Source organism: Triticum aestivum, chromosome 6A, assembly GCF_018294505.1.
Source record: "Triticum aestivum cultivar Chinese Spring chromosome 6A, IWGSC CS RefSeq v2.1, whole genome shotgun sequence".
NCBI lineage: Eukaryota > Viridiplantae > Streptophyta > Magnoliopsida > Poales > Poaceae > Triticum > Triticum aestivum.
Window position 1 is genome coordinate 82,889,895 of NC_057809.1, and position 27,174 is coordinate 82,917,068.

A 27,174-nucleotide genomic window follows, 5' to 3' on the forward strand; every position below is an offset into this window, starting at 1 on the left:
AAGCCTAGTAAAACAATAGTTCAAATTCAAGGAGATTAACTGGATGTTCAATAAGTTTTTCATGAACGGGTCATGTTGTCCCACACATACTGCCCTTCCGGCTACATTCAATAGTGTATGTACGTAAATGGCCGTCCCTCCATCCTGTGGTACATCGCGACAGCGTGTACGAGCTACGCAATGTGTAGAGCAACATTGAGTGAATGAATGATTCAATCAAAAAGTTGAGCGAGAAGAAGAAAAACTCATGATCTCCTCCGCTGCCGCGCGCAATGGCCACCTTGCCTTCAGCCAAACAACTGCATCACAAACTTGGTGATGGTGTCTGGATGGCATACCATCGATACGATAACGACTTCACGTTGCGTTGTTGGATGATGTGCATCTCATAGGGTGCAGTGTGCTTTTGTGCACGAAATGAATCATGCACGCACTCCCAGAATAGCCCCCTTCTGCTCTTGCCTACGCAGTCCACTAATACAGCCAACCACGCATCGCACAACAACTCATCCTTTATGATCGAGTACCCCGCCATCCTTCATACTCTAGAAAACAACATGGCATTTGAAAAAAAAAACTCAACTGCATTTGAGCGAACACCTACCGGGCATGGGGTCCGCCATGGACGTCGTTGGCAGGGGCGGAGTGTACCTGGCTACGGACGAGTCCAGGGTGGACGGCACTATCGTAAAAGGCGAGCGGGTGCGCCGGTGCTGGTTGTGGAGGTCCAGCAATGTCTGTGTGGCGGACGAAGAGGTACAGCGGCAGCGGCGAAGAAGGAGGGTGCGGATGCAAAGCACGGGGGAGAAGGACGGATTGAAAGACAGAAGGACCGGGAGGGGAGATTTAGTGAGCCGGGGGTGTCGGAATCCTACGCGGCTCCTGTCCGGACTACCGCAACCCCCCACCCCTAAATGCTTCTATTTTTGGATAAAATATGCGTCAGGACCGATCGACAGACCGATACAAACCTGTGTTGAATGACAAAACACTGGACTACGTAGTCTGGATTTATACGGGCGGTTTAAGGGTAAGGGTGTTGGAGATGCCCTTACTATTTATTCATTAAAGAGGGGAGGGTTTTAATGTAGAAAAAGACGTTCCTCGTGACAAAAGTTTCCCGTTGCGTAGTACACTCCACAGATTTCTGCATGTCATGAATTTGATCAGCGACGGTGTCAACTAATGAATTGGTCGTCCTGTGTCCCAGGGATGCGTTGCGTTTGTCTTTGAGCGGCGTGTGAGTGAGGGCGCGAAATCAAGTTGATCAACTTGCGACGCAACGGGTCGATAATGGCACTGAAAGAAGCGACACGCAGTACTCATAAATTAATGAGTGGGTGCATGTGCATGCATGCAAGGAGAAAAGTTTGAGGGCAATTTAATTGATTGGACAGTCGGAATATTCGCCAGGTTTTGTACTGCAAGTTGATAATTAATTGCGCAGCCGACTATATGAAATTGCCGTGTCAATCATAAGACGTAGCCAACTTAATAATCCATTTGTACAATAATTAGTCATTACAACTCAACATATGCAGTGTTGATTGGAAATTGATGCAACATTCTCCCGTTTCATTTGTACCATCGTACAAAAATCGAATTTGACGTGTCTTATAGGCAGTCTATATCACCCTATCATACTTGCTTTATGGAGATATACTTCACAATTAATTACATGAAAAACAAACCGCTGCGCCATGCTGTCTGCCATGTAAAAGTTGCACTCTCAATGAACGGAGAGCAAATTAAGGTTCTACTAACGCTACTAGATTTGACCCGAAAAAAACACTACTACTAGATTTGTCAAGGACAATATTTAATCGTGTACTTCATTCGTTTTTATTTACTCTGAATATTACCTCTGTCTTGAGTTAAACTTAGGTCTTCTGCAAAAACAAAGGTTAAACTTAGGTAATGTTTATATAAAACAAATTGTGAGAATTTTTTGAAAACATGAACACTTTTTGAAATCGGAAACTCTTTTTGAAATTATGAACATTTATCGAATTCCTGGACATTTTTTACAAAATCATGAACAATTTATGGAATCATGAATATTTTTTACAATTCGCTATTTTTTGAATCCCTGAACATTTTTGGAAATTTTAGAACAATATTTGAAATTCAAAAATATTGGTTTTTTGTTTTCACAAACATTTTTTGAATCCATTAAAAAAATTTTTGAATCAGCGGATATTTTTTGAATCAGTAAATTTTATATATTTGTTTGGGAACAATTTTGAAATTTGTGAACTTTTTAAAAAAATCATGGACAATTTTCGGATTTATGAATATTTTATGGAATTCCAAACATTTTTTGAATTCATGAACAATTTTTAAAAGTAATAACTTTTTTGAAAATCCCGATCTTTTTTAAAATTTGAGATAAAAGTACAGGGGCGCGTGCGCACATGGGCTGGCCCAGATCGAGCACTGAGTAGGAGGTAGGGGAGCGCGCATTCGCTGAGTATCCAACGTGCAGGTCGCTGAATAGGGGCACCGGCAGGGACGCGTAGTATGTACTCCCGGGCTCAAATGCTATCTAATGAACAGTATAATCGGAAATTTATTGGGTACAAATTTTCAAAAATATTTTGTGTGCTTGCAAAAAATTATCATAAAATGGCATTTCAAGTTGTGGTAAAAAAAAAAACCGATGCTCCAAAAATGATATATTCAAAAGCAATTTTGGAGTGCTGATTTTGTTTCTTTTGCCATGACTTCCACAAATGTTGTTTCAAGATGAAAATTTTCAAGCACGGAGAACATTTGTCAGAGTTTGCACCCAAAAAAGTTCAGAACTTTCTGGAAAAAAAATCATTTTTCAGATTTACTGTTCATCCCAAGCTCATATGATATGAATTTGGGAGTAGAAAGGGACTTTCGCACCCACAAGGTACTTAGCCTGCCCATGCTTCCTATTCCTTATTCCTACAGCAGCAGCCTGACAAATCCGTTGTGTCCATAGTTCGTTCTACTGTGGCGATCTCCAGACAGAGATCCCCTGTAAACATCCTTGTGAACATCTCACTCAGAACGTGACGTCTCATACAACCTACCAAACACATATTCTATCTGGCCAGTCCCACAACACAAAAGCAACCAAACACATATCTCAGTCTACCATTGCATTAGCCCAGCCAGGCCACACTCAGCCAGCATGCTAGATGCGATGCAGCCAAATGTGACCCAGGCATCAAAACACCCCTAAATGATTTAAGTACTCTGACGCACAGCGGACGCACATCATCAGTCCGAGGACATCAACCAAACACACGTAGCCTCGCCAGGCAATATTTTCAATCTTCTCGGGCTCAATCCAGGCAGTCCATTTCTCCAGGCACGGTGTTCAGGTATCCAACCAAACAGGTCCTACAAGCGAGATATATACACCTCTCCAACATGCGGTAGCGTATCCCCATATTCAGATGTACAATCCATTTTATTCCTCTACTCATCAAATGGTAAAAAAAAATCTATACGGCTACCAGATCTCCACCTGCACCTAGCTACATTATTACAGAAACACACTGTTCCACCACGTAACCCAGCCAAAGAGACGGAAGATGGTACTACTTCTTGCCCGCGCCCAGCACTCGGCACCGGTACTCGCCTAGCGCCCAAATGGGGAAGATGTTCCTGTACTGGGAGTAACTGATCATACAGTTCTTGTTGAAGACTCCCATGATCTCCTGTTAAATGCGGCAAAAAACAAATTTAGATGATATAAGTATATAAAACTTGAGCTTCCCTAGTACTGTATCAAATATCATGCAAAAAGACAAGCAATTCCTATCTATTCAACGACATGTTTTAGACTGTCCAAAAAGACATGCAAAAAGGTCACAAGTATTGTTGCAAGATTCTGGTGGGGATGTGATGAAAAGAAAAAGGAAATGCATTGGAAAAAGTGGCAGGACATAGGTATCCCAAAATGTGAGGGGGGAATTGGGCTTTAGGATGCGTTTGGTTGCAAGGCTATCCTCCCACGGACAGGGATAGCCCCTTTTTACAGTGGTTGCCACTCGTTTGGATCTGAGGCAAAGAGGGATAAAGGCAGCCAGATGCTTCGAATATTCCCGAAAAACGGGGCTGGGGACACCCGCGAAAAAGCGGCGGGTCGCGGCAACCACCCCCGCGCGCACTCGCGAAACGTTTTTTTTTTGCTATTGACTCGTCCTCACCCCCTCCCGAACACCCATTACCGGGCTCGTCTCTCTCACTCGTGCATGGTGGCAATGGCGGCGCAGCGGCGTCGCATCTAGCAGAGAGGCCGGCTGTTGCGGAGGGTGCACACGGGAGATGCAGGACGGGGTTTGCGACGGCGGCACGGTTGGATCTCGAGATGGCCGGCGGCTGGATCTCGACGAGCCAGGCGGCGGCGCGGCTAGATCTCGAGGAGCTGGGGCCTGAGGAGACGCGCGGCCGGTGATTGACGGTGGGCCGGCGGCTGCGGGCATGGGGCTGTCCGCTGGTGGATGCATGAGACGATGAATCAGTATTTCTATCTTCAGTTTGCCATCGTGTGTTTTGCGCTTTTGTAGTTTTGCTGCTACTGTATTTTCTGCTGCTGTATGCACCGAGGCGTGCTTGATGTATGGTGGCCGTGCGTTGGTGCTCAATCAAAAATGCAGATTATGGGCTAATCTCATCACGTCAAGCAAAAATATCATCACAACCCTTATTATTCATCCCTTGAACCAAACACTTCAATGGCTATCCTCAACCACCCAACCAAACAAAAACAAGGGCTATCCCTAACCAGCTGGTTGGGGATACCCACAACCACCCTAGTCTATCCCTCAAACCAAACACATCCTTAGAGATTTTGGTCTAGTTAATCAAGCCATGTTGGCTAAACAAGGGTGGAGGCTAGACTGACCCTGACTCGCTTTGTGCAAAGGTGCTCAAAGGCCGATATTATCATGATTCAGATTTCTTGGCAGCAACAAAAAAGAGGAACTCCTCTCATACTTGGAGGACCCTTGATCTTGAGAATCCCTGAAACTAGGGCTGATTAAACGTGTGGGGGATGGTGCTAGTGTTAACATATGGGAGGACCCTTGGATACCCTCTATGGCTATCGTCCAATTATTCAGTTACCAGGGGATACAGTCACTAAGGTGGAGGAGCTTATTGATCTTGAGAATAATAGTTTGGATCTTAATGTCTTGGAAGCAAACTTTGCAGCACCTTATGTTCAGGCTATTGCTAAAACACCAATAGGTAACTAGGGTGAAGATTGTTGGGCCTGGGTGTTGGTGAGGAATGCTAATTTTTCTGTTCGGTCGGTGTATAAAATTCTGAGCACAAGTATGACACATTCCTATGAACCGTCTTCTTCAGGCACGACAGGAAATGTCTTCTGGAACAAACTATGGAAACTGCCGGTACCACCAAGAGTCAGGAATTTTTGGTGGAGAGTTATAAGAGGATTTGTGCCATGTTAATCTGTTCTGCTCACCAGACACATAGAAAAAATCCCATTCTGCGACCTATGTTGCAAGGAGGAAACTATAACCCATGCTCTGTTCGAATGCACTTGGGCGAGACTCTTCTGGAAGGAGATGAAGACCATGATGCATATAAAAATCCCAGTGCTACATCGTGCCTGAAGAAAACTGGGATCAGACCAATTTGTATGCATTGTATTGTGTGGCTGCTGGGAGGTTTGGTCTGAAAGGAATGCTCGTACTCACGGCGAGAAGGGCCGATCAGTTCAAGCTTCTGTTCGGTGGGCACTTGGTAATGCCGTTGATTTACAACAGCAGGTGAAGTTACTTGCCCTGCGGTAACAGGGAGGAAGCTTGCTGGCTGTGGCATTTCTTGAGCAGGCAGGCTGTGGAAGCACAGGGATGGTGGTCCAAGATTCAGAGGGCAACCTAATTCGAGCGCAAGCCTTCTGGTATCGATTTGCATCAGGTGCTCAAACTATGGAGCTATACACTATCCAGGACCAGATTCAACTAGCCAAAGAATGGGCTACTCTAGGATATGTGTTGAAATTGATGCTAAAGAGATGGTTAAGATGTACAACTCTGGATTTTCAGAGAGAGCAGCGGATGCAGCTGTTTGCCATGAAATCAAAGAGCTTTTGGGAGGGTTTATGAGCTAAGGTCTGGTGTTTGTGCAAAGGGAAGCCAATGAAGCAGCCCACCGGTGTGCAAAGCAAGCCACAGAAGAGAGGAAATGTTTGTGGATTAATTATATGCCCTCTTTCTTAGTTGGTTGTATTCAGCTACCGTGTAATCCTCCTAACTGAGTAATAAAGCTCTTGATTTGCAAAAGAAAAGGCTTTCTCTGGTCAAATAGTAGTTACGTTTCGCTGCACTGGTTTGAACTGCCTTCACATGCACAGCTGTGTTTATTACTAAAATGTTTTCCTTTGGATCTAGAGAAAATTTGTTTGAGAAACCATGAGATGGTGGTAAAGCATTTATGACTTACTTGCTGAGGAAATTCCCCATCCTCTGATTGTAAGTTTACCAAAACCTTCGCTGCTCGATGCAGAGGCGTTGGATCTCTCTCAGCCTGTACCCAAACGAGATTTTAAGAACCGTCGTGAATGAAGACATCATATGGTACTACCACAATCCACAGGTAACTGTAAACACACCTGTCCTGCATCAATTAGAGTCAGCATGGCCCAGCCAGTGTTGACAGCATGAGTATGCTTCCCTTCAAGATTGGTGTAAACCTAATTGAATGGAAGTCAAAACATGATTATTGGTTAGTAAAAATTTCTTATGGTCCCCAGGAAGACGATGTGCATCTAAAGATCAAGATGCAAGAATACCATGCTTTACAGGGCATGCAGTTGTGAACGGTGAAAGCAGGAAAAAGAGCAAATGACTCTTTAGATGAAAAGGAGAGTTTTATATCAAGTTGACGTCCATTACTTTGACTCAGATGTAACAATATTAACATTAATTCTAATAGACTGGCATACAATATTTATCACAGCACACTGACGATGAAGATTGGAATATAGAGATGCAATCCGGTATTCCAGTAAACAAGATTGCAAGTATATTCAAAACTAGGTAGAAATGTATCTACCTGATCCTGAGATGACAGATAGCTTTCTCCCCAGCCACCGAAAGGAAGCTCTTTTGACAACAGAAAGTCACATGCCTTTCTGATTGCAGGACTGGTCTTATATGTTCGACCTGCAGCTACTAGGCCCTTCACGCCGAACCATGTGCCATAGGTGAAGCACACAGCCCAAGAGCCATACCTGTAGGAAAACAGATATAGAACAACGCAGTGTTATATGCATGTATTACTTGTATTCTTCTACATGGAGTCTGAAAATTTACCATGACCCATCACTTCTTTGGATGTTCTCAATGTAATTAGCAGCTTTGTTGATACAGTTATCTACATCTTTCCTGCGGTGCCCAGGATAGAGCTTTTTAAATGATGTCAGGGCCTGAATTGCGGCTGATGTACATTCCACATACCTGACACCAATTGAGTATTTACATTTTTTTCAGTTTGTCTCTCTATGGCAAGCGGCATAAAAATTGACAATTGAAATATTATTGCATCTTACGGGTAATCAATCACAATATCTCCGAAGGTCTCGGCAGGGTTGATAAGCTGAACAGTTTAACAAACAATCAGATGGAAGAATTTTCGTAAATCAATAAGAAAGATTATATGACTAATGATTGGTTGTAGTTTTCAAACGAAGGAAACATCGGTCCAGTAAACCTGTATTAATTCAATATGAATTGTTTAATGGATGTACATGTCCTCTTTGACTTGATATTTAATGATTCAAATTAGGCAATTACTTCATGAAGCACACAACTTAAGAGCAACCTCCTAGTTGTAATGGTAGCACAATAACAAACAAATGAGGCAGGTACATACCTCAAGCCAGGCATAAGACCTTTGGAGTTCATATGTTGCGAAGCCGCCATTTTCATTCTGTAAAGATTAAAACAAATTTGTTAAAATGGCACGTCTCAAAATAATGCTTTACATATAATGCAAAAAAATACATAGAAGAGAACTGCTGGGAACAAAACTTTGGAGACTTTGAAATACAGGTTTCTTCAACAGTTTTGTATATGTTATCCCTGGGGCAATAATCTGGTGGAGCAACCAGGGCAACCAAGATTTTCAAAGCAAAGTCCGATTTGCAACTACACAGTATCCATTAATCCACTGCTCCACTTTGGTTTTGAAGTGAATACAGCAAGGGAGAGCCCTGGTGTTCAGTAAATAACACCACTTCACTAATACAGTGTTGCCTTATGATCTGTGCAATTTAGCAGAAGATAGAAATACTACTCGATATTAATCAACAGCTTAGCCGTACTTATCCTGAAGGCCGAAAGCACTTGCAGATAAAATACCTTGTGCGATATAACCAAACTGCAGCTTTGTAAAATATCAAAAGTTTACCATTTCACAGTAATGTACTGATAGAAAAAAAGCACTTGCAGATAGAATTATCCTATATGACAAAACCTATCTGATGCTTTATAGTATATACTAGCAACCATCCACATGCAATGCACATTTCTCGCCATATATAGTATTACAAAAATAGGGCGTACCCAGTGCTGAAAGCTCCCACAAAAGGTGGGAAGTGGGGAAGGGAATCTCTAGACAGCCTTACCCTTGCATAATAATTCTGCAGGGAATTTCTTTTTTTTTTTGATAGAAGCCTTGGCGCAGTGGTAAAGCTGCTGCCTTGTGACCATGAGGTCACGGGTTCAAGTCCTGGAAACAGCCTCTTACAGAAATGTAGGGAAAGGCTGCGTACAATAGACCCAAAGTGGTCGGACCCTTCCCCAGACCCTGCGCAAGTGGGAGCTACATGCACTGGGGCTGCCCTTTTTTTATAGAAAGACTGTAAGGGAACCCCCTACAGTATAATTGGTGCAACAAACCCAAATTGCAAGTACCATGCCTTGAACCTGGGTGTGTGGGAAGGCATCAACCCCTCCCCACCACTAGGCTATGCCTTAGTCTGCTGCAGGGAATTTCTTGCCATATATATTGCATAGAATAAAATATATCCATATATGTAGAAACCCAAATTTATAATGTAAGTGTACAGTATTGAAATTACTTTTCACCATGTACATTACTCAAAGGAAGAAAGGCTAAGCACTAACCATACACTAAACGGTAAGCTACAAACGTACAACTAAAATAGACAATCCATTATTATTTATGAACTATCGATCAAATAGACCATTATTAGAGGAGAGAATAAGGGGTAAGGTTCCAAGTAAAATTCTCAACCCTTGGATCTGTGAGATGAAGATCATAAATATTAAGAATGGCTAAAGATTGTTTGGATCAAACTCTAACTCATACTTTTCATATTTGCATAGATATAGATATATAAAAAAGTAACAATTCACAACTCCTAGACTGAGTGGTCACATGACATGAGAGAGATATATCGACCCTCTTCTAGCAAACTGATACAATAGTTACAACTAACACAATCTAAAAGTTTGAATGCATTTACCATCCAAGACATCAAACAATTGACAGCATCATATAGTCTGTTAACTTCCACTGGTTCGCCCACAATTTCTGGAGAAATCTTTGATAGCAATAATGAGGCCTGAAGGTAAAAGAAAATTCAACAATTAAACTATTTAAAACAAATGGTTATGCATACGAGAACTTGGCAGTTGACACAACATACCAGCAGCTAAAAACCAAATCTTATACATATGAGAGTCAGAATGATTCTTATTCCGTATGTTGCAAGAATAAAAATTCCTAGATTTCAAACAGGACAAAGTTTTAACTTCGAAGGTAGCTCCTTGTTGGTAACACTGACGGCCTAACTCACCTTTAGTCCTTCTGCAGTGCAATCTGATATAGGCCAACCATGATCAGCTGTAGAAAAGGGCCATGCACCTTTAGATATGTGACGGTACCAGTAACTCAGATCTCCAGGGCAGTCATCAACAACCTTCCATATAATAGCAACAGGTAAGTACTAAGTACTGAAATGTAAGTATTAAGTACTGAAATGTACTTAAACGTTACTTTTTTGTACTATGTACTGAAATGTACTTAAACGTTTCTTTTTTGTTAAGTAATGCACTTCAAGTGTTGACTGGTAAACAAATAGCCATGTGACATGTACCTGAGAGTTCTTAATGTAATCATGTGCCAGCTTAAGAGTGGGAGCAAACTCTTCAATGAGGTCAGTGGCTGCAATAGCTTGAACTGCAAAAGCTGTATCCCAGAGCTGGCTGCCATTATAACCCTACAGTGGACAGAAATTGGATCGATTATGATCAAAGAGAAAGAAAAGCTAATGATGGACTGGTATAAGCAGGAATTCCGGTTACTAACCGAGTACAAAAAATCAACTTTCCAGTTCCATGTAAAGACAGTAAGACATAGACAAATACTCCCTCCGTCCGGAAATACTTGTCGAAGAAATGGATGTATGTAGACATATTTTAGTTCTAGATACAATAACTTTTATCTATTTCCGAGACAAGTAATTCCGGACGGAGGGAGTAGCTGTCTCTTATCGTAGCAGCTGCCTTGGTGAAAAGTAAATGAATGAAGTAAATAAAAACTCATTACCTGCATCTTCATGCCATCTTCAGCAACCCATAAGTAATCATATATTCTTGGAATGTGTAGCTTGAATGCTTCTGAGTTTGGATCTTCAATCCAGCAAGCAAGCATATTTAATACCTGCACATAAATTTATTCAATAATCAGTTGAACAGTATGAATTTTTTTAGAATATATTAAACTTATCTAGACATTATTAAGGTTTAAACTCCTGCTATGTAAGTTCACAAGCTTTGAACAAGAAATCATAGAATATGAGGATTCTTTCTCCACTAAATCAGCAAGATAGGGAGAAGTGAACAAAATGAACATATGTCCCAAACTAAAGAAATCGTCATATATATTAAGGCACTAAGAACAATTTCCGATTTAAAAATATTATGAATTGGAGCAGAAATGAAATAAACCCCTGTAAAGCTTCACAAACTATTCAAATAATGCTTGTTTGTAACTTTTGTGTGCTTTACAGAGGATTATGGTTTAGCATTACTGAACACTATGGTTTGCATTAGGGGACACTAGCTTGGTATTAGAGGATACTGTCCACAAGTCCTTCAGCCCTTGTGACATAGAAGTGTACATGTTTTAAAACCAAAGGGCAAACCCGCAATATATAATCGTGGCATATGGTATTACATGAAGTAACAATAGGTGAACTTGCTGCTGCAATTGTGGTCAATTACAAGGCTGTAGAGAGAAATATCTTTAGTTCTCACATGCGATTTGGGCACAGGAAATGCTACGGTACAGTGGCTGGACAATCAGGCCAGCAAAACCAGAAAGTTTAAAGAGGCATGCATGAAATAAAGCACTGCAGTTATTATGTTTCCATCTTACAAGACGAAAGGATCATCCTGATGCTTGAAGCAAGAAAAAGACAAAAGGCGGATCAGCAGGCAAGCATATTCTTCAAATTACCTTGTTCACAGGACCAATGCAAATGTATCGAGTGTTCTCATCTTCATAATGAACATGCTGCATGACATGGTTCAAAGATTTCTCTCTCAGTTTGTTCCCAGGCCAGTGCATCATAACAGGTTCGACAAATTTATGGAGAGTGGCCCATAAGATATCTTGTATGAGTGGATGTGGGTAGTACAGATCTTCCTACAATAAAGCACAAGAAAAAACCTTCAAAGAACAATCTTAATCATTAGATCCTAAATAGACATCATGCAGATAAAGAAAGATAAATAGGGCAGCTTAGGCTTCTATAAATTTCAAAGATTAACTATAAATCTATAATTACTTCCCTTCCGCTAAGACCAGTAATCTATAATCTATTCTTTGAAGGAAAAGGGAATACTCTCAATGGTGAAGATGTTATTGATTGTGAATCCATATAGGCTATTTGTAAAGAGGAATGGGAAAAAAATCACGGAAAACCGGACTATTATACAATACTTACTATCTTATGTAACACAGAGGGATTATTTCGCTACTATGTTTACACAAGCAATAACGGTAAATGCACCAGAATTCTTGAAGAATATTCAAATACCACAAAGAGCCAGCTACATTAAGATAATTATGTTAATTGAGTCTGCAATTATGAAGCAAGCACGAAAGAGAGGGAACCATGCTCTTCATGCGGCTATGGTATCCCAATCTATTGTGTTTTCAGATGTTATCACCTATTGAATCATGAGTTATAACTAGCACAACAAAACGCTTTGACCACATTCACATGGAAGATGCACCGCAATCAGTCTTTCTCCTGCACCAGGTAGTGTACGATAGCAACTTACAAGCATGAAAATCTGGGAATACAAGGCAATCCCCATCAGGTAGTGTACGATAGCAACTTACAAGCATGAAAATCTGGGAATACAAGGCAATCCCCATCAAGTTTGTAGGCTGCTTATATCAAAGCCTCCGAACCAAGGACTAGTAAACTATTCAGTGGTACAACGAATATTTCTGAAACTGTATTTCACATTCATGGCCCACACTGGTATTGAAATCGAAATGGCTATGCCAACTCATTATGTTGGCAATGGGAGTTCTTAAAGACCTTGTACTTTGGCAATGAGGTTTCTTAAAGACTTTGTACCTTGGCTATGGGTCATCTTAAAGGCTCTTTCCTAGAGTGAGGACCACATTGGCACAAGTAGATCTACTTAGGATTTTTCCATTAACTCTGGCTCATCATGGCCCATAAGAAATTTAGCTCGCACACATCAACATCACTAAGAAAGATTGAGATAAGCAAACCTTAGCACAGAGATTGCGAGCACTGTCCCAATCAACCTCGCTGTAGGGGACTTTGAATAGTTCATTTCTTAGTTCCAATATAATTGGTGTAATTCGGCCGACAAACCTCTTTCCATAAACGTAGCACATGGGTAGATACACCATTCGGCAGTGACACCACATTCGACCTGCACGATAGCGTCAGGCATATCAGCAAGACATAACCAACATGGAAGATCAAAGCAATTAATGCTGACATAGTGCAAAAAAGAACCTGGGTGGACTGGCAGGCAATACGGCAACATCCATATTTCCGGTGGCAGTGGATTGTTACCAGACCAATCAAATACACCAAGTACCTTAAATAAATCAGGGAATTAGGAGGAATTCCTTAGGCCATAGTCAGATTGTGCAAAATGGAAGCAGCCTTCATACAGAGTAAAAAGTGTTAATTCCATACCGCGAGCCAAAACTTTCCCCATGATGTTATATAAGTTGCTCCCCCATGGTCTAAAATCCAGTTTCGACCTTTCTCCATAGCTCCATCTCCACTATCTGGTCCCTCACCAAGCAATCTCAAAGAAACATAGGTCAAGGCTGAGCCAAACATGGTGCTTGGACCCTCAATGTGTAATCCCCAACCTCCATCTTCATTCTACAGACAATTGCCAAAAAATTATTTACTTTATCCACTGTGAGATGGCACAGTTGGCAAATAGATCCTTGCCTGATGATTATAGAGATATCGACGGATCTCCTTTTGATGTTCTGGTGATAAAACAGTGTTCATTGCTCCAGTAACATGTAGCATTATAAGCTGAATAGAAGATAAAATGCAGTGAGTAAGTTTCCATATGACATAAACAAGTTTTTAAATGAAAATGTCAACCCAGGGGAAGTACCAATCCAGGCATAAGGAACATAGGACCCCCATAATCCCCAGGCCAGTGTCCATCGTGTGCCTGGAGAGTAGAAAAGGTGCTGAGCGCCCTTTTCAAAGTGGTCGACACGGCTTCCTCTGTGACATCTTCATTCTCCCCCAGCTTGATAGCAGGAAGATCCAACTTAAGTGGATTTTCTTTTGCAAGCTGCAGTACATACAAGAGCACAAACACTTCAGAAGCTATGGAGAACGCTACTCCAAAGCGAAAAACCTAGTTTTAGTAGTACAAAGAATCCACAGGCAAGTTGAACTGAAGTGGTAGAACAAAAAGGAAAAGACTCAGGAAAATATCACTATTCCAGCATCAAGAATTGGTCTGCCCTGTTGCTAAATACTGTTAGAGCTCTATAAACTGTGCTTCTGGTCTTAACCCAGTACCAAAAAGTATTAACCATCTCTGTGGTAAGGTAATTGGGCTAAAACCTTTTAACCTGAAGGTAAGGGAAATGACTCTAGTGGAGATAACAGTGATACCGTGTCCTTCCTTTAACATCGTAGACCTTCTGACCCCAAATGCTGTTATAAATGGCGATAGCTACCGTTCAGCTGTTGCACTGCATTGCTTAAATCGAGTCTGCTACAGGATAAACTCTCCTCGCTTGCTCTTTGGGGTTGCTTGATAAAAACACAGCTGTAATACGCCTCGAAATTCCATGGTTTATAACTTTATATTAACGGAAAGAAAGAACTGCAGGCGTCATGCGTCCCGTTCAGAGAACCAAGTGCCCACCGTCAGCCAGCACACTTGCCGATCGCGTGCACTGTATGCGCTTCTGGCGGGCATTAAAGGCTGAAGTGGGAGCAGTTGGCAACGGGAAAGGAGGGGCCGTGCCCGTGCCCATCCAGAGCGTGGCGCTTGCGTCTCAGATATTCATGGTAGTATATACGTATGCAAGATCGGATCTCAGCATACTCGCTGCGCATTAAAACTCTTTGCCAAGTGGTGTGGGAGAGACTTGACAGTCTGATGCTGCAATCTTCCTTTCCTTAGAAAGGTTGGAGCATTATACTATTATACTGTACTCTCGCTGCGCATTAAACTCGTTTTGAAGGGTGAGGCGGCTCGCTGCTGCCTTGATTGAGCAGTACGCGACGACTAGTCGCCGGAAATTTCGGGCGGCCTGACGGCCTCATCCAGGTTAAAAAATGTAGTTACGGTAGAAAAAAAAGGTGTGGGGCTTCGCCGTCACGGAGCCACCCGGAATTCGAAACCGTGGCATGCAGGGCAGCGGCGACCGAGGGGGAGGGGGAGGGGCGGGAGGGGGCATTCGGTTCGTCGGGTCACCTGGATGCGCATGGGGAGGTCGGCGCTGTGCTTGAGCTGGTGGCGGCGGGCGGCGAACTCCCGGCGCGCGGCGTCGACGGCGGCGAGGGCGTCGGGGTCGTCGGCGGCGGCGTCGAACTCCCAGACCTGGCGGCCGACGTGCGCGTTCTTGGTGCGCAGCCACGGGTCGGCCCCGCCCTCCGCGATCTTCAGCCGCCACATCCCTCCGGCCCCTGGCGAGCCTCCCCGGCGACGAACCGAACAGTACCGCACAACCGCCGCCGGCACTGGCAGCGGGAGGAGCAGAGGACGAGGGCGGAGCGGGGCAAATGGGCAATGGCGAGATCTGCCGGCCCGATCCGGCGAGGAATTAGATAATGGGGCTTCGGATCGCGCGGCGCGGGGCGGGAGTGGGGTTTGGACGGGAGCGGCGTGGCGTGGGACGTCTCTCGCCCCCTCTACTCTATCTCTCTCTCTCTCTCGGCAGTGGCTTTTTGGCTCGGCGCCTGCAGCCTCCTCTGACCCGCTCGGCGGGGGGGTTGGGGTTTTGTGGGCAGGTGGCGGAGCGTGATACGTGTCAGCGTCCTGGATAGTACCGTGATGCCGTCCGATCTGTTCCCCGTCGACGACGTCCAGCTCATCGTCCAACCAGCACCACTAGTCCATCTCTCTCCTTTTTTTCTATGCGGGAACGCATCACTGCCCATCCTTGCGCATCCCTGTATCCCCTCTGCTTACTTTTTTTTTTGGGTGAATAATTAGTTTATTCCACTAAAATAGTGTTACAGTCTGCTAATACAAAACTAGACACGCTGTCTGGAACACGATGCAACCAACAGGCGGTGCAACCTCCAGAACGACCAATATTAGCAAGACAGTGAGCAACACTATTTTGATGCCGATCTAATTTCTGTGGAATAAACTCATGCTGTTCCAGGAGCCTCTTCATTTCCAAGATTAGATGTCCATGAGCAGATTTGTTCAATGAGTCATCCGTTAAAGCCGCCACCAGAACAAAGCAGTCAGATTGAATGATGATTGGTAGCTCTGATCTTTGAAGGCTAAAAGAGATACCTTCCAGCATTGCACTCACCTCGGCTTCAAGAGCATTCTTGCAATAGAATAGGAATCTGTAAGCGGAGAAAATTACATTGCCGATCGAGTCCCGCAGAACCATACCCGTTCCGGCCCGTCCTGTGTCCTCAAAGTAGGAGCCATCAGTTGAAAGGGCCACCCATCCTGTAGGGGGTTTCGGCCAAGGTAAACTAACCTTTCCCACACGGGTAGGACTAATAGGGAGATCCACCACCGGCATCTTCCCCTTCAGAATGTCCTCAATGCCAAAATTATGTGCTTGGTTATATGATGTCAAGTAACTGCATAAGAAGGTCTGTGTAATCTGTAGAGGGGGGTTCCCCTTATGATGTAGCAAGTCATTCCTCAGGTTCCAAATCCTCCACGGAAGCATGATGACCATTGCTCTTACTTCCTCATTCTCATTCATCAGGATATTGAACAACCATTCCTCTCCACAATGCTGCAACTTTTCATTTGGTGGAAGCGGCCAGATCTGCCGTAGCACGTTCCACACCTCCATTGATCGTGGGCAGGTAATGAGTGCGTGAAAGGAATCATCACAGGTAGCTCCGCAGAGCCGACAATCCTCAGAAACAGCGATGTGACGTCTCTTTTTACATGCCCCAGTCGGCAGTGCGCCCACCACTACCTTCCAGGCAAAAGAACGCATTTTCGGGGGAACCTTCGCCCGCCAAATAAGATTCCAACTCGAGCGCTCGTCATCGGGTCTTGAGATGCATGCACCAGGTACATGTGCATGTACATGATCTTGCATGGCCAGTTGGTATGCACTCTTCACTGAAAAAAGGCCGAACCTTCCTGGGAACCAAGCCAAGAAATCTGAACCCTGGCTAGGGCTTGTCCGAATGCTACTAATCACCTGTACATCCGCTGGCCAGAAGAAGCGGTTTAGTAATTCCACGTTCCATACACCACTAGGGCTTAAAAAATCGGCCACTCTATTTAGTCCGCACCTTCCTTTCGGTGTGATAGGCCTAAGGGAAGGACCACTCGGAACCCACGGATCCCTCCAAGTTCTGATCGTTGTTCCATTGCCTACACGCCAAATCATGCCCTTCTTCACTAGCTCCAATCCATGTTCAATGCCATGCCACACAGCTGATGCATTCCCAGAGAACACGGTGTCCATCAGGTTCCCCGTAGGGCCCGCCATTGATCATCTGCACAAGCTCTGTCAAGTCGTACTTGCACATTTCTTTCAGCATGCTGATTGTTATTGTAAGTGTATGGCATTCCAAAGAACCCCAAATCAGTCAGTTCACACACCTGAAGACAGTCCCGAAATGCCTCCATTTGTGGCGAACCAAGAGTAGTATTTGAGATATGCTCGTGTTGCCACAAGCACTCGTTAAAGTCACCGCAGACTAACCATGGTTCACTTGATAATCCTGTCAACCTTGCCAGTGTTGGGGATCGTAGCAGAAATTTAAAATTTTCTACGCATCACCAAGATCAATCTATGGAGTAATCTAGCAACGAGGAGAAGGGGAGTGCATCTACATACCCTTGTAGATCGCTAAGCGGAAGCGTTGCAAGAACGCGGATGAAGGAGTCGTACTCGCAGCGATTCAGATCGCGGTTGATTCCGATCTAAGCGCCGAACAACGACGCCTCCGCGTTCAACACACGTACAGCCCGGTGACGTCTCCTACGCCTTGATCCAGCAAGGGGAGAAGGAGAGGTTGGGGAAGACTCCATCCAGCAGCAGCACGACGGCGTGGTGGTGGTGGAGGAGCGCGGGACTCCAGCAGGGCTTCGCCAAGCACTACGAGAGACGAGGAGGGAGAGGGGTAGGGTTGCGCCAACAGGGGGATTGAATCGTGTGTTGGGCTGCCCCTTTGCCTCCACTATATATAGGGGGGAGGGAGGGCTGCGCCCCCACCTAGGGTTCCCACCCCAAGGGGTGCGGCAACCCTAGATCCCATCTAGGGTGGCGGCCACAAGGGGGAGAGGGGGATGCGCACCTAGGGTGGGCCTTAGGGCCCATCTGCCCTAGGGTTTGCCCCCTTCCCCTCTTGGAGGCGCCTTGGGCCTTGGTGGGAGGCGCCCCAACCCACCTAGGGGCTGGTCCCTTCCCACTATTGGCCCATGTAGGCCTCCGGGGCTGGTGGCCCCACCTGGTGGACCCCCGGACCCCTCCGGTGCCCGGAACACTTCCGGTGGCCAAAACGATACTTCCTATATATCAATCTTTACCTCCGGACCATTCCGGAACTCCTCGTGACATCCAGGATCTCATCCGGGACTCCGAACAACATTCGGTAACCGCGTACATACTTTCCCTATAACCCTAGCGTCATCGAACCTTAAGTGTGTAGACCCTACGGGCTCGGGAGTCATGCAGACATGGCCGAGACAACTCTTCGGTCAATAACCAACAGCGGGATTTGGATACCCATGTTGGCTCCCACATGCTCCACGATGATCTCATCGGATGAACCACGATGTCAAGGATTCAATCAATCTCGTATACAATTCCCTTTGTCCATCGGTACGATACTTGCCCGAGATTCGATCGTCGGTATCCGATACCTTGTTCAATCTCGTTACCGGCAAGTCTTTTTACTCGTTCCGTAACACATCATCCTGTGATCAACTCCTTGGTCACATTATGCACATTATGATGATGTCCTACCGAGTGGGCCCAGAGATACCTCTCCGTTTACACGGAGTGACAAATCCCAGTCTCGATTCGTGCCAACCCAACAGACACTTTCGGAGATACCTGTAGTGTACCTTTATAGCCACCCAGTTACGTTGTGACGTTTGGCACACCCAAAGCACTCCTACGGTATCCGGGAGTTGCACAATCTCATGGTCTAAGGAAATGATACTTGACATTAGAAAAGCTTTAGCAAACGAACTACATGATCTTGTGCTAGGCTTAGGATTGGGTCTTGTCCATCACATCATTCTCATAATGATGTGATCCTGTTATCAACGGCATCCAATGTCCATGGTCAGGAAACCGTAACCATCTATTGATCAACGAGCTAGTCAACTAGAGGCTTACTAGGGACATGGTGTTGTCTATGTATCCACACATGTATCTGAGTTTCCTATCAATACAATTCTAGCACGGATAATAAACGATTATCATGAACAATGAAATATATACAATAATAACTAATTTATTATTGCCTCTAGGGCATATTTCCAACAGTCTCCCACTTGCACTAGAGTCAATAATCTAGTTCACATCGCCATGTGATTAACACTCACAGGTCACATCGCCATGTGACCAACATCCAAGAGTCTACTAGACTCAATGATCTAGTTCACATCACTATGTGATAAACACTCAAAGAGTTTTGGGTTTGATCATGTTATGCTTGTGAGAGAGGTTGTAGTCGACGGGTCTTGCCATATTCAGATCCCTATGTATTTCGCAAAACTTTATATCGTAGATGCTGCTACCACGTTCCACTTGGAGCTATTCCAAATTGTTGCTCCATTATACATATCCGGTATCTCTACTCAGAGCTATCCGGATAGGTGCTAAGCTTGCATCGATGTAACTCTTTACGTCGAACTCTTTATCACCTCCATAACCGAGAAACATTTCCTTATTCCTCTAAGGATAATTTTTGACCGCTATCCGGTGATCTACTCCTAGATCACCTTTGTACCCTCTTGCCAGACATGTGGCAAGGCACACATCAGGTGCAGTACTTCAGCATGGCATACCGTATAGAGCCTATGACAAAAGCATAGGGGACGACCTTCGTCCTTCCTCTTTCTTCTGCCGTGGTCAAGCTTTGAGTCTTACTCAACTTCACACCTTACAACTCAGGCAAGAACCCCTTCTTTGACTGATCTATTTTGAAATCCTTCAAAAACATGTCAAGGTGTGCGTTCTTTGAAAGTATCATCAGGCGTCTTGATCTATCTCTATAGATCTTGATGCCCAATTTGTAAGCAGCTTTATCCAGGTCTTCCTTTGAAAAACACTCTTCAAACAACCGTTTATGCTTTCCAGAAATTCTACATTATTTCGGATCTACAATATGTCATCCATATATACTTATCAGAAATGTTGTAGTGCTCCCACTCACTTTCTTGTAAATACAAGTTTCTAGCAAACATTGTATAAACCTAAAAGCTTTGACCACTCCATCAAAACATATATTCCGATTCCAAGATGCCTGCTCTAGCCCATAGAAGGATTGCTGGAGCTAGCATGCCTTTTAGCATTCTTAGGATCGTCAAAACCTTTTATTGTATCACATACAACTTTTCTTACGAAAACTGGTAAGAAAACTTGTTTTGACATCCATCTGTAAGATTTCATAATCGAAAAATACAGCTAATGCTAACATGATTCCGACGGACTTAAGCATCGCTGCGGGTGAGAAATTCTCATCGTAGTCAACTCCTTGAACTTGTGAAAAGTTTCTTTCCCACAAGTCGAGCTTCATAGATGGTAACATTACTGCCCACGTCCGTCCTCTTCTTAAAGATCCATTTATCTCAATGGCTTGCCGATCAACGGGCAAGTCCACCAAAGTCCATACTTTGTTCTGATATATGGATCCTATCTCGGATTTCATGGCTTCTAACCATTTGTTGGAATATGGGCCCACCATCGCTTCTCCATAGCTCGTAGGTTCATTGTTGTCTAACAACATGATATCTAAGACAGGATTACCGTACCACTTAGGAGTAGTACATATCCTTGTCGACCTACGAGGTTCGATAGCAACTTGATCCGAAGCTTCATGATCACTATCATTAACTTCCTATTCAACAGACGTAGGCGCCACAGAAAACATCTTTCTGTGTTGCATCACTCTCTGGTTGAAGTAAAGGTTTGACAACCTCATCAAGTTCTATCTTCCTCCCACTCAATTCTTTCGAGAGAAACTCCTTCTCGAGAAAGGACCCGTTCTTAGCGACAAAAAAATTGCTCTCGGATCTAAGATAGAAGGTATACCCAATTGTCACCCTTGGGTATCCTATGAAGATGTGTTTGTCCGCTTTGGGTTCGAGCTTCTCCGGCTGAAGCCCCAAGCATCGCATCCCCAAACGTTAAGAAACGACAACTTTGGTTTCTTGCCAAACCAATGTTCTTATGATGTCATCTCAACGGACTTAGATGGTGTCCTATCTAAAGTGAATGCAGTTGTCTCTAACGCATAACCTTAAAATGAAAATGGTAGATTGGTAAGAGACATCATAGATCGCACCATATCTCATAAGGTTCGATTACGACATCCGGACACACCATAACCCAGTGGTGTTCCAGGTGGCTTCAACTGTGAAACAATTCCACAATGTCTTAAGTGTTTGCCAAACTCATAACTCAGATATTCTCATTGATCAGATCGTAGGAATTTGATCTTCTTGTTATGATGATTCTTAACTTCACTCTGAAATCGCTTGAACTTTTCAAACATTTCAGACTTGTGCTTCATTAAGTAGATATACCTATATCTACCCAAATCGTCAGTGAAGATGAGAAAATAATGATATCCACCGCACGCTTTAATTCTCATTGGATCACACGCATCAGCATGCATGATTTCCAACAAGTCACTTGCCCGTTTCATTGTACCTGAAAACGGGGTCTTAGTCATCCTGCCCATGAGGCATGGCTCGCATGTGTCAAGTGATTCAAAATCAAGTGACTTCAAACATCCATCGACATGGAGTTTCTTCATGCATCTTACGCCAATATGACCTAAGCGGTAGTGCCACGAGAAAGTGGTACTATCATTATTAAGTCTACATCTTTTGGCATGAACATGTGTATTACCACGACCGCGATTCAATGAACCATTCATATAGGGTGCATGACCATGAAAGGTATCATTCATGTAAACAGAATAACCATTATTCTCTAATTTAAATGAATAACCGTATTGCAATGAACATGATCTAATCATATTCATGCTCAACGTAGACACCTGATAACATTTATGTAGGTTCAACACTAATCCCAAAGGCAGATGGAGCGTGTGATGGTGATCTCATCAACTTTGGAAACACTTCCAGCACACATCGTCACCTCGCCCTTAGCCAGTCTCCGTTTAGTCCGTAGCTTTTGCTTCAAGTCACCAATAATAGCAATTGAACCGGTATCCAATACCCAGGTGCTACCAGGAGTACTAGTGAGGTACACATTAATAACACGTATATACTTTGTTGAAGTTGCCAGCCTTCTTATCTACCATGCATTTGGGGTAATTCCGCTACCAGTGACCGTTCCCCTTACAATAGAAGCACTCAGTCTCGGGTTTGGGTTCAACCTTGGGTTCCTTCACTGGAGCGGCAACTGGTTTGCCATCTATGAAGTTTCCCTTCTAGCCCTTGCCCTTCTTGAAACCAGTGGTCTTGTTAAACCATCAACACTTGATGCTCCTTCTTGATTTCTACCTTTTGCGGTCTTAAGCACCGCGAACAGATCCGGGATCAACTCCATCCCTTGCATGTCATAGTTCATCACGAAGATCTAGTAGCTTAGTGATAGTGGCTGGAGAACTTATCAATCACTATCTTATCTGGAAGTTTAACTCTCACTTGATTTAAGTGATTGTAGCATCCAGACATTCTGAGCACATGCTCACTAGTTGAGCTATTCTCCTCCATCTTGTTGGCTAAAGAACTTGTCAGACGTCTCACACCTCTCAACACGGGCATGAGCCTGAAATCCTAATTTCAGCTCTTGGAACATCTCATATGTTCTATGGCGTTTAAAACGTCATTGGAATCCCAATTCTAAGCCGTAAAGTATGGTGCACTAAACTATCAAGTAGTCATCAGGACGTGTTTGTCAGGTGTTCACAACATCCACAGACGACGTTGTAGGGGTTTGCACATCGAGCGGTGCATCAAAGACGTAAGCCTTCTGTGTAGCAGTCAGGACACTCCTCGGACTACGGACCTAATCCGCATCATTGCTTACAATATCTTTCAACTTAATCTTTCTCTAGGAATGTATTGAAACAAGGAGCTACAACGTGAGCTATTTATCTACAACATATTTGCAAAGACAATTTAGACTATGTTCATGATAATTGAGTTCATCTAATCAAATTATTTAATGAACTCCCACTCAGATAGACATCCCTCTAGTCATCTAAGTGAAACATGATCCGAGTCAACTAGGCCGTGTCCGATCATCACGTGAGACGGACTAGTCAACATCGGTGAACATCTTCATGTTGATCGTATCTTCTATACGACTCATGCTCGACCTTTCGGTCTTCCGTGTTCTGAGGCCATGTCTGTACATGCTAGGCTCGTCAAGTCAACCTAAGTGTATTGCGTGTGTAAATCTGGCTTACACCCGTTGTATTCGAACGTTAGAATCTATCACACCCGATCATCACGTGGTGCTTCGAAACGACGAACCTTCGCAATGGTGCACAGTTAGGGGGAACACTTTTCTTGAAATTTTAGTGAGGGATCATCTTATTTAAGCTGCCGTCGTTCTAAGCAAATAAGATGTAAAACATGATAAACATCACATGCAATCAAATAGTGACATGATATGGCTAATATCATTTTGCTCCTTTTGATCTCCATCTTCGGGGCTCCATGATCATCGTTGTCACCGGAATGACACCATGATCTCCATCATCGTGTCTTCTTGAAGTTGTCTCGTCATCTATTACTTCTACTACTATGGCTAACGCTTTAGCAATAAAGTAAAGTAATTACATGACGTTTATGTTGACACGCAGGTCATAAATAAATTAAGACAACTCCTATGGCTCCTGCCGGTTGTCATACTCAACGACATGCAAGTCGTGATTCCTATTACAAGAACATGATCAATCTCATACATCACATATATCATTCATCACATCCTTTTGGCCATATCACATCACACGGCATATGCTGCAAAAACAAGTTAGACGTCCTCTAATTGTTGTTGCAAGTTTTTTACGTGGCTGCTATAGGTTTCTAGCAAGAACGTTTCTTACCTACGCGAAAACCACAACGTGATATGTCAACTTCTATTTACCCTTCATAAGGACCCTTTTCATCGAATTCGATCCGACTAAAGTGGGAGAGACAGACACCCGCTAGCCACCTTATGCAACTAGTGCAAGGTCGGTCCGGGCCGCTTCATCCCACGATGCCGCCGAATTAAGATAAGACTAGTAACGGCAAGAAAATTGAAAATATCCACGCCCACAACTGCTTTGTGTTCTACTCATGCATAGAAACTACGCATAGACCTAGCTCATGATGCCACTATTGGGGAACGTAGCAGAAATTTAAAATTTTCTACGCATCACCAAGATCAATCTATGGAGTAATCTAGCAACGAGGGGAAGGGGAGTGCATCTACATACCCTTGTAGATCTCTAAGAGGAAGCGTAGAATGCGGATGAAGGAGTCGTACTCGCAGCGATTCAGATCGCGGTTGATTACGATCTAAGCGCCGAAGAACGGCGCCTCCACGTTCAACAAACGTACAGCCCGGTGACGTCTCCTACGCCTTGATCCAGCAAGGGGAGAAGGAGAGGTTGGGGAAGACTCCATCCAGCAGCAGCACGACGGCGTGGTGGTGGTGGAGGAGCGCGGGACTCCAGCAGGGCTTCGCCAAGCACTACGAGAGACGAGGTGGGAGAGGGGTAGGGCTGCGCCAACAGGGGGATTGAATCGTGTGTTGGGCTGCCCCTTTGCCTCCACTATATATAGGGGGAGAGGGAGGGCGGCGCCCCCACCTAGGGTTCCCACCCCAAGGGGTGCGGCAGCCCTAGATCCCATCTAGGGTGGCGGCCACAAGGGGGAGAGGGGGATGCGCACCTAGGGTGGGCCTTAGGGCCCATCTGCCCTAGGGTCTGCCCCCTTCCCCTCTTGGAGGCGCCTTGGGCCTTGGTGGGAGGCGCCCCAGCCCACCTAGGGGCTGGTCCCTTCCCACTATTGGCCCATGTAGGCCTCCGGGGCTGGTGGCCCCATCTGGTGGACCCCCAGACCCCTCCGGTGGTCCCGGTACACTACCGGTGATGCCCGGAATACTTCCGGTGGCCAAAACCATACTTCCTATATATCAATCTTTACCTCCGGACCATTCCAGAACTCCTCGTGACGTCCGGGATCTCATCCGGGACTCTGAACAACATTCGGTAACCGCGTACATACTTTCCCTATAACCCTAGCGTCATTGAACCTTAAGTGTGTAGACCCTACGGGCTCGGGAGTCATGCAGACATGGCCGAGACAACTCTCCGGTCAATAACCAACAGCGGGATCTGGATACCCATGTTGGCTCCCACATGCTCCACGATGATCTCATCGGATGAACCACGATGTCAAGGATTCAATCAATCCCGTATACAATTCCCTTTGTCCATCGGTACGATACTTGCCTGAGATTCGATCGTCGGTATCCGATACCTTGTTCGATCTCGTTACCGGCAAGTCTCTTTACTCGTTTCGTAACATATCATCCCGTGATCAACTCCTTGGTCACATTGTGCACATTATGATGATGTCCTACCGAGTGGGCCCAGAGATACCTCTCCGTTTACACGGAGTGACAAATCCCAGTCTCGATTCGTGCCAACCCAACAGACACTTTCGGAGATACTTGTAGTGTATCTTTATAGCCACCCAGTTATGTTGTGACGTTTGGCACACCCAAAGCACTCCTACGGTATCCGGGAGTTGCACAATCTCATGGTCTAAGGAAATGATACTTAACATTAGAAAAGCTTTAGCAAACAAACTACATGATCTTGTGCTAGGCTTAGGATTGGGTCTTGTCCATCACATCATTCTCCTAATGATGTGATCCCGTTATCAACGACATCCAATGTCCATGGTCAGGAAACTGTAACCATCTATTGATCAACGAGCTAGTCAACTAGAGGCTTACTAGGGACATGGTGTTGTCTATGTATCCACACATGTATCTGAGTTTCCTATCAATACAATTCTAGCATGGATAATAAACATTATCATGAACAATGCAATATATACAATAATAACTAATTTATTATTGCCTCTAGGGCATATTTCCAACAGCCAGATGTTCCCACATATATCTCCGATTCTCAACACGGGGCTCTCCGTAAACAAAAGTTTCTCTCCATTGTTTGCCATCCCCTGTATCATGGATTATCACATCAATGAACCTATTACAAGATCCAAGTACTGTAACCTGGAGCGACTCGCCCGAGAAGAGACCAAGACCTCCACTTTTCCCTTCAAAGTCGACACCTTTAAAACCACGAAGTCCAAGCCTCCATTTTATCTTTTCTACTTTCCCAGCAGGTTGCCTCGTCTCGCAAAGAAAGACGAGCTTGGGGTTGTTGGCCTTTGCAAGGGCCAACAGGTCACGAACTGTCCGGCAGTTCCCCACCCCCCGGCAGTTCCAAATTAGGTGACTCATTGCGCCCGGCGGCACCCCACGAGGGGGTCCGCCAATGTATTGGATTTACCTTCACTTACATCATCTATCTTGGCACATTTACTATCCTGACTGCTAGTTGGTGATAGGACATCTCCTTCCGCATAAGGCTTGTTGGACAACAGCAGTGGCCTCGAAGCATCATTTACAAGTGTAGCGTTGATAGTTTCTTTCTCATCAACATTCAGACGCTTCCTTGAGTTCATATCAACATTCATTGCAATTATACCTGGAGTCATAAGCGGGCTGGTGGTAGTATCTTTTAGATCATCACCCTTCTTCCCAGCTTCAGGAACTCCTCCAGGCATCGGGCTCCTCTGAGCACTAGCCCGAGCACCCCCCATAGGCTGTGTGAAATTTGGGGGGTCAGCATAGAGCCAGTCTCCAAATCTGAGATCATTTGCAGCATGGATACCAGTGCCACACTCTTTGAAATCATGTCCTATCCTGCCACAAAACTTGCAGAATTTAGCTAATTTTTCATATCTCACCGCAAACACCTATCTTTCCTTCCCTCTCACAATACTGACATGTTTGGTTAAAGGTTCCCGAACATCATGACGAACCCGAACTCTGATGTAATCACCGCGTGAATTTCCTTGCAGCCGAATCTCTAATACCTCTCCTGCCTTCTTGATCAACTTCTCCACCAGATTGTTCTTACAGTAACCGTCTGGTAGCTTGTGGATTTGTAGCCAAATCGGCATATGGAAAATCTCAATCTCCTCTGTT

At 44.5% G+C, this 27,174-nt stretch overlaps 1 protein-coding gene across 1 annotated transcript; it reads right to left on the minus strand.

Annotated features, from left to right (window-relative positions):
- Positions 1–3,266: 3,266 nt before the first annotated feature.
- Positions 3,267–15,496, minus strand: LOC123132185 (cycloartenol synthase). Its single transcript, XM_044551956.1, has 18 exons — positions 15,000–15,496; positions 13,674–13,859; positions 13,499–13,588; positions 13,232–13,426; positions 13,046–13,130; positions 12,793–12,959; positions 11,497–11,685; positions 10,585–10,698; positions 10,133–10,255; positions 9,833–9,955; positions 9,500–9,598; positions 7,882–7,938; positions 7,559–7,605; positions 7,323–7,466; positions 7,063–7,240; positions 6,620–6,700; positions 6,451–6,534; positions 3,267–3,695 (listed from the first exon to the last, which is right to left on the minus strand). The coding sequence occupies exons 1-18, from the start codon at positions 15,198–15,200 to the stop codon at positions 3,576–3,578; spliced, it is 2,283 nt and encodes a 760-aa protein (XP_044407891.1). The 5' UTR covers positions 15,201–15,496; the 3' UTR covers positions 3,267–3,575.
- Positions 15,497–27,174: the final 11,678 nt, after the last annotated feature.

Coding starts and splice junctions, on each gene's coding strand:
- LOC123132185 (XM_044551956.1), bottom strand. CDS start 15,200: ATGTGGCGGCTGAAGATCGCGGAGGGCGGGGCCGACCCGTGGCTGCGC. Junction 10,256..10,584: donor AAGATGGCATGAAGATGCAG/GTAATGAGTTTT, acceptor TGTCCACTGTAG/GGTTATAATGGCAGCCAGCT. Junction 6,535..6,619: donor CTCTAATTGATGCAGGACAG/GTGTGTTTACAG, acceptor GTTTGGGTACAG/GCTGAGAGAGATCCAACGCC.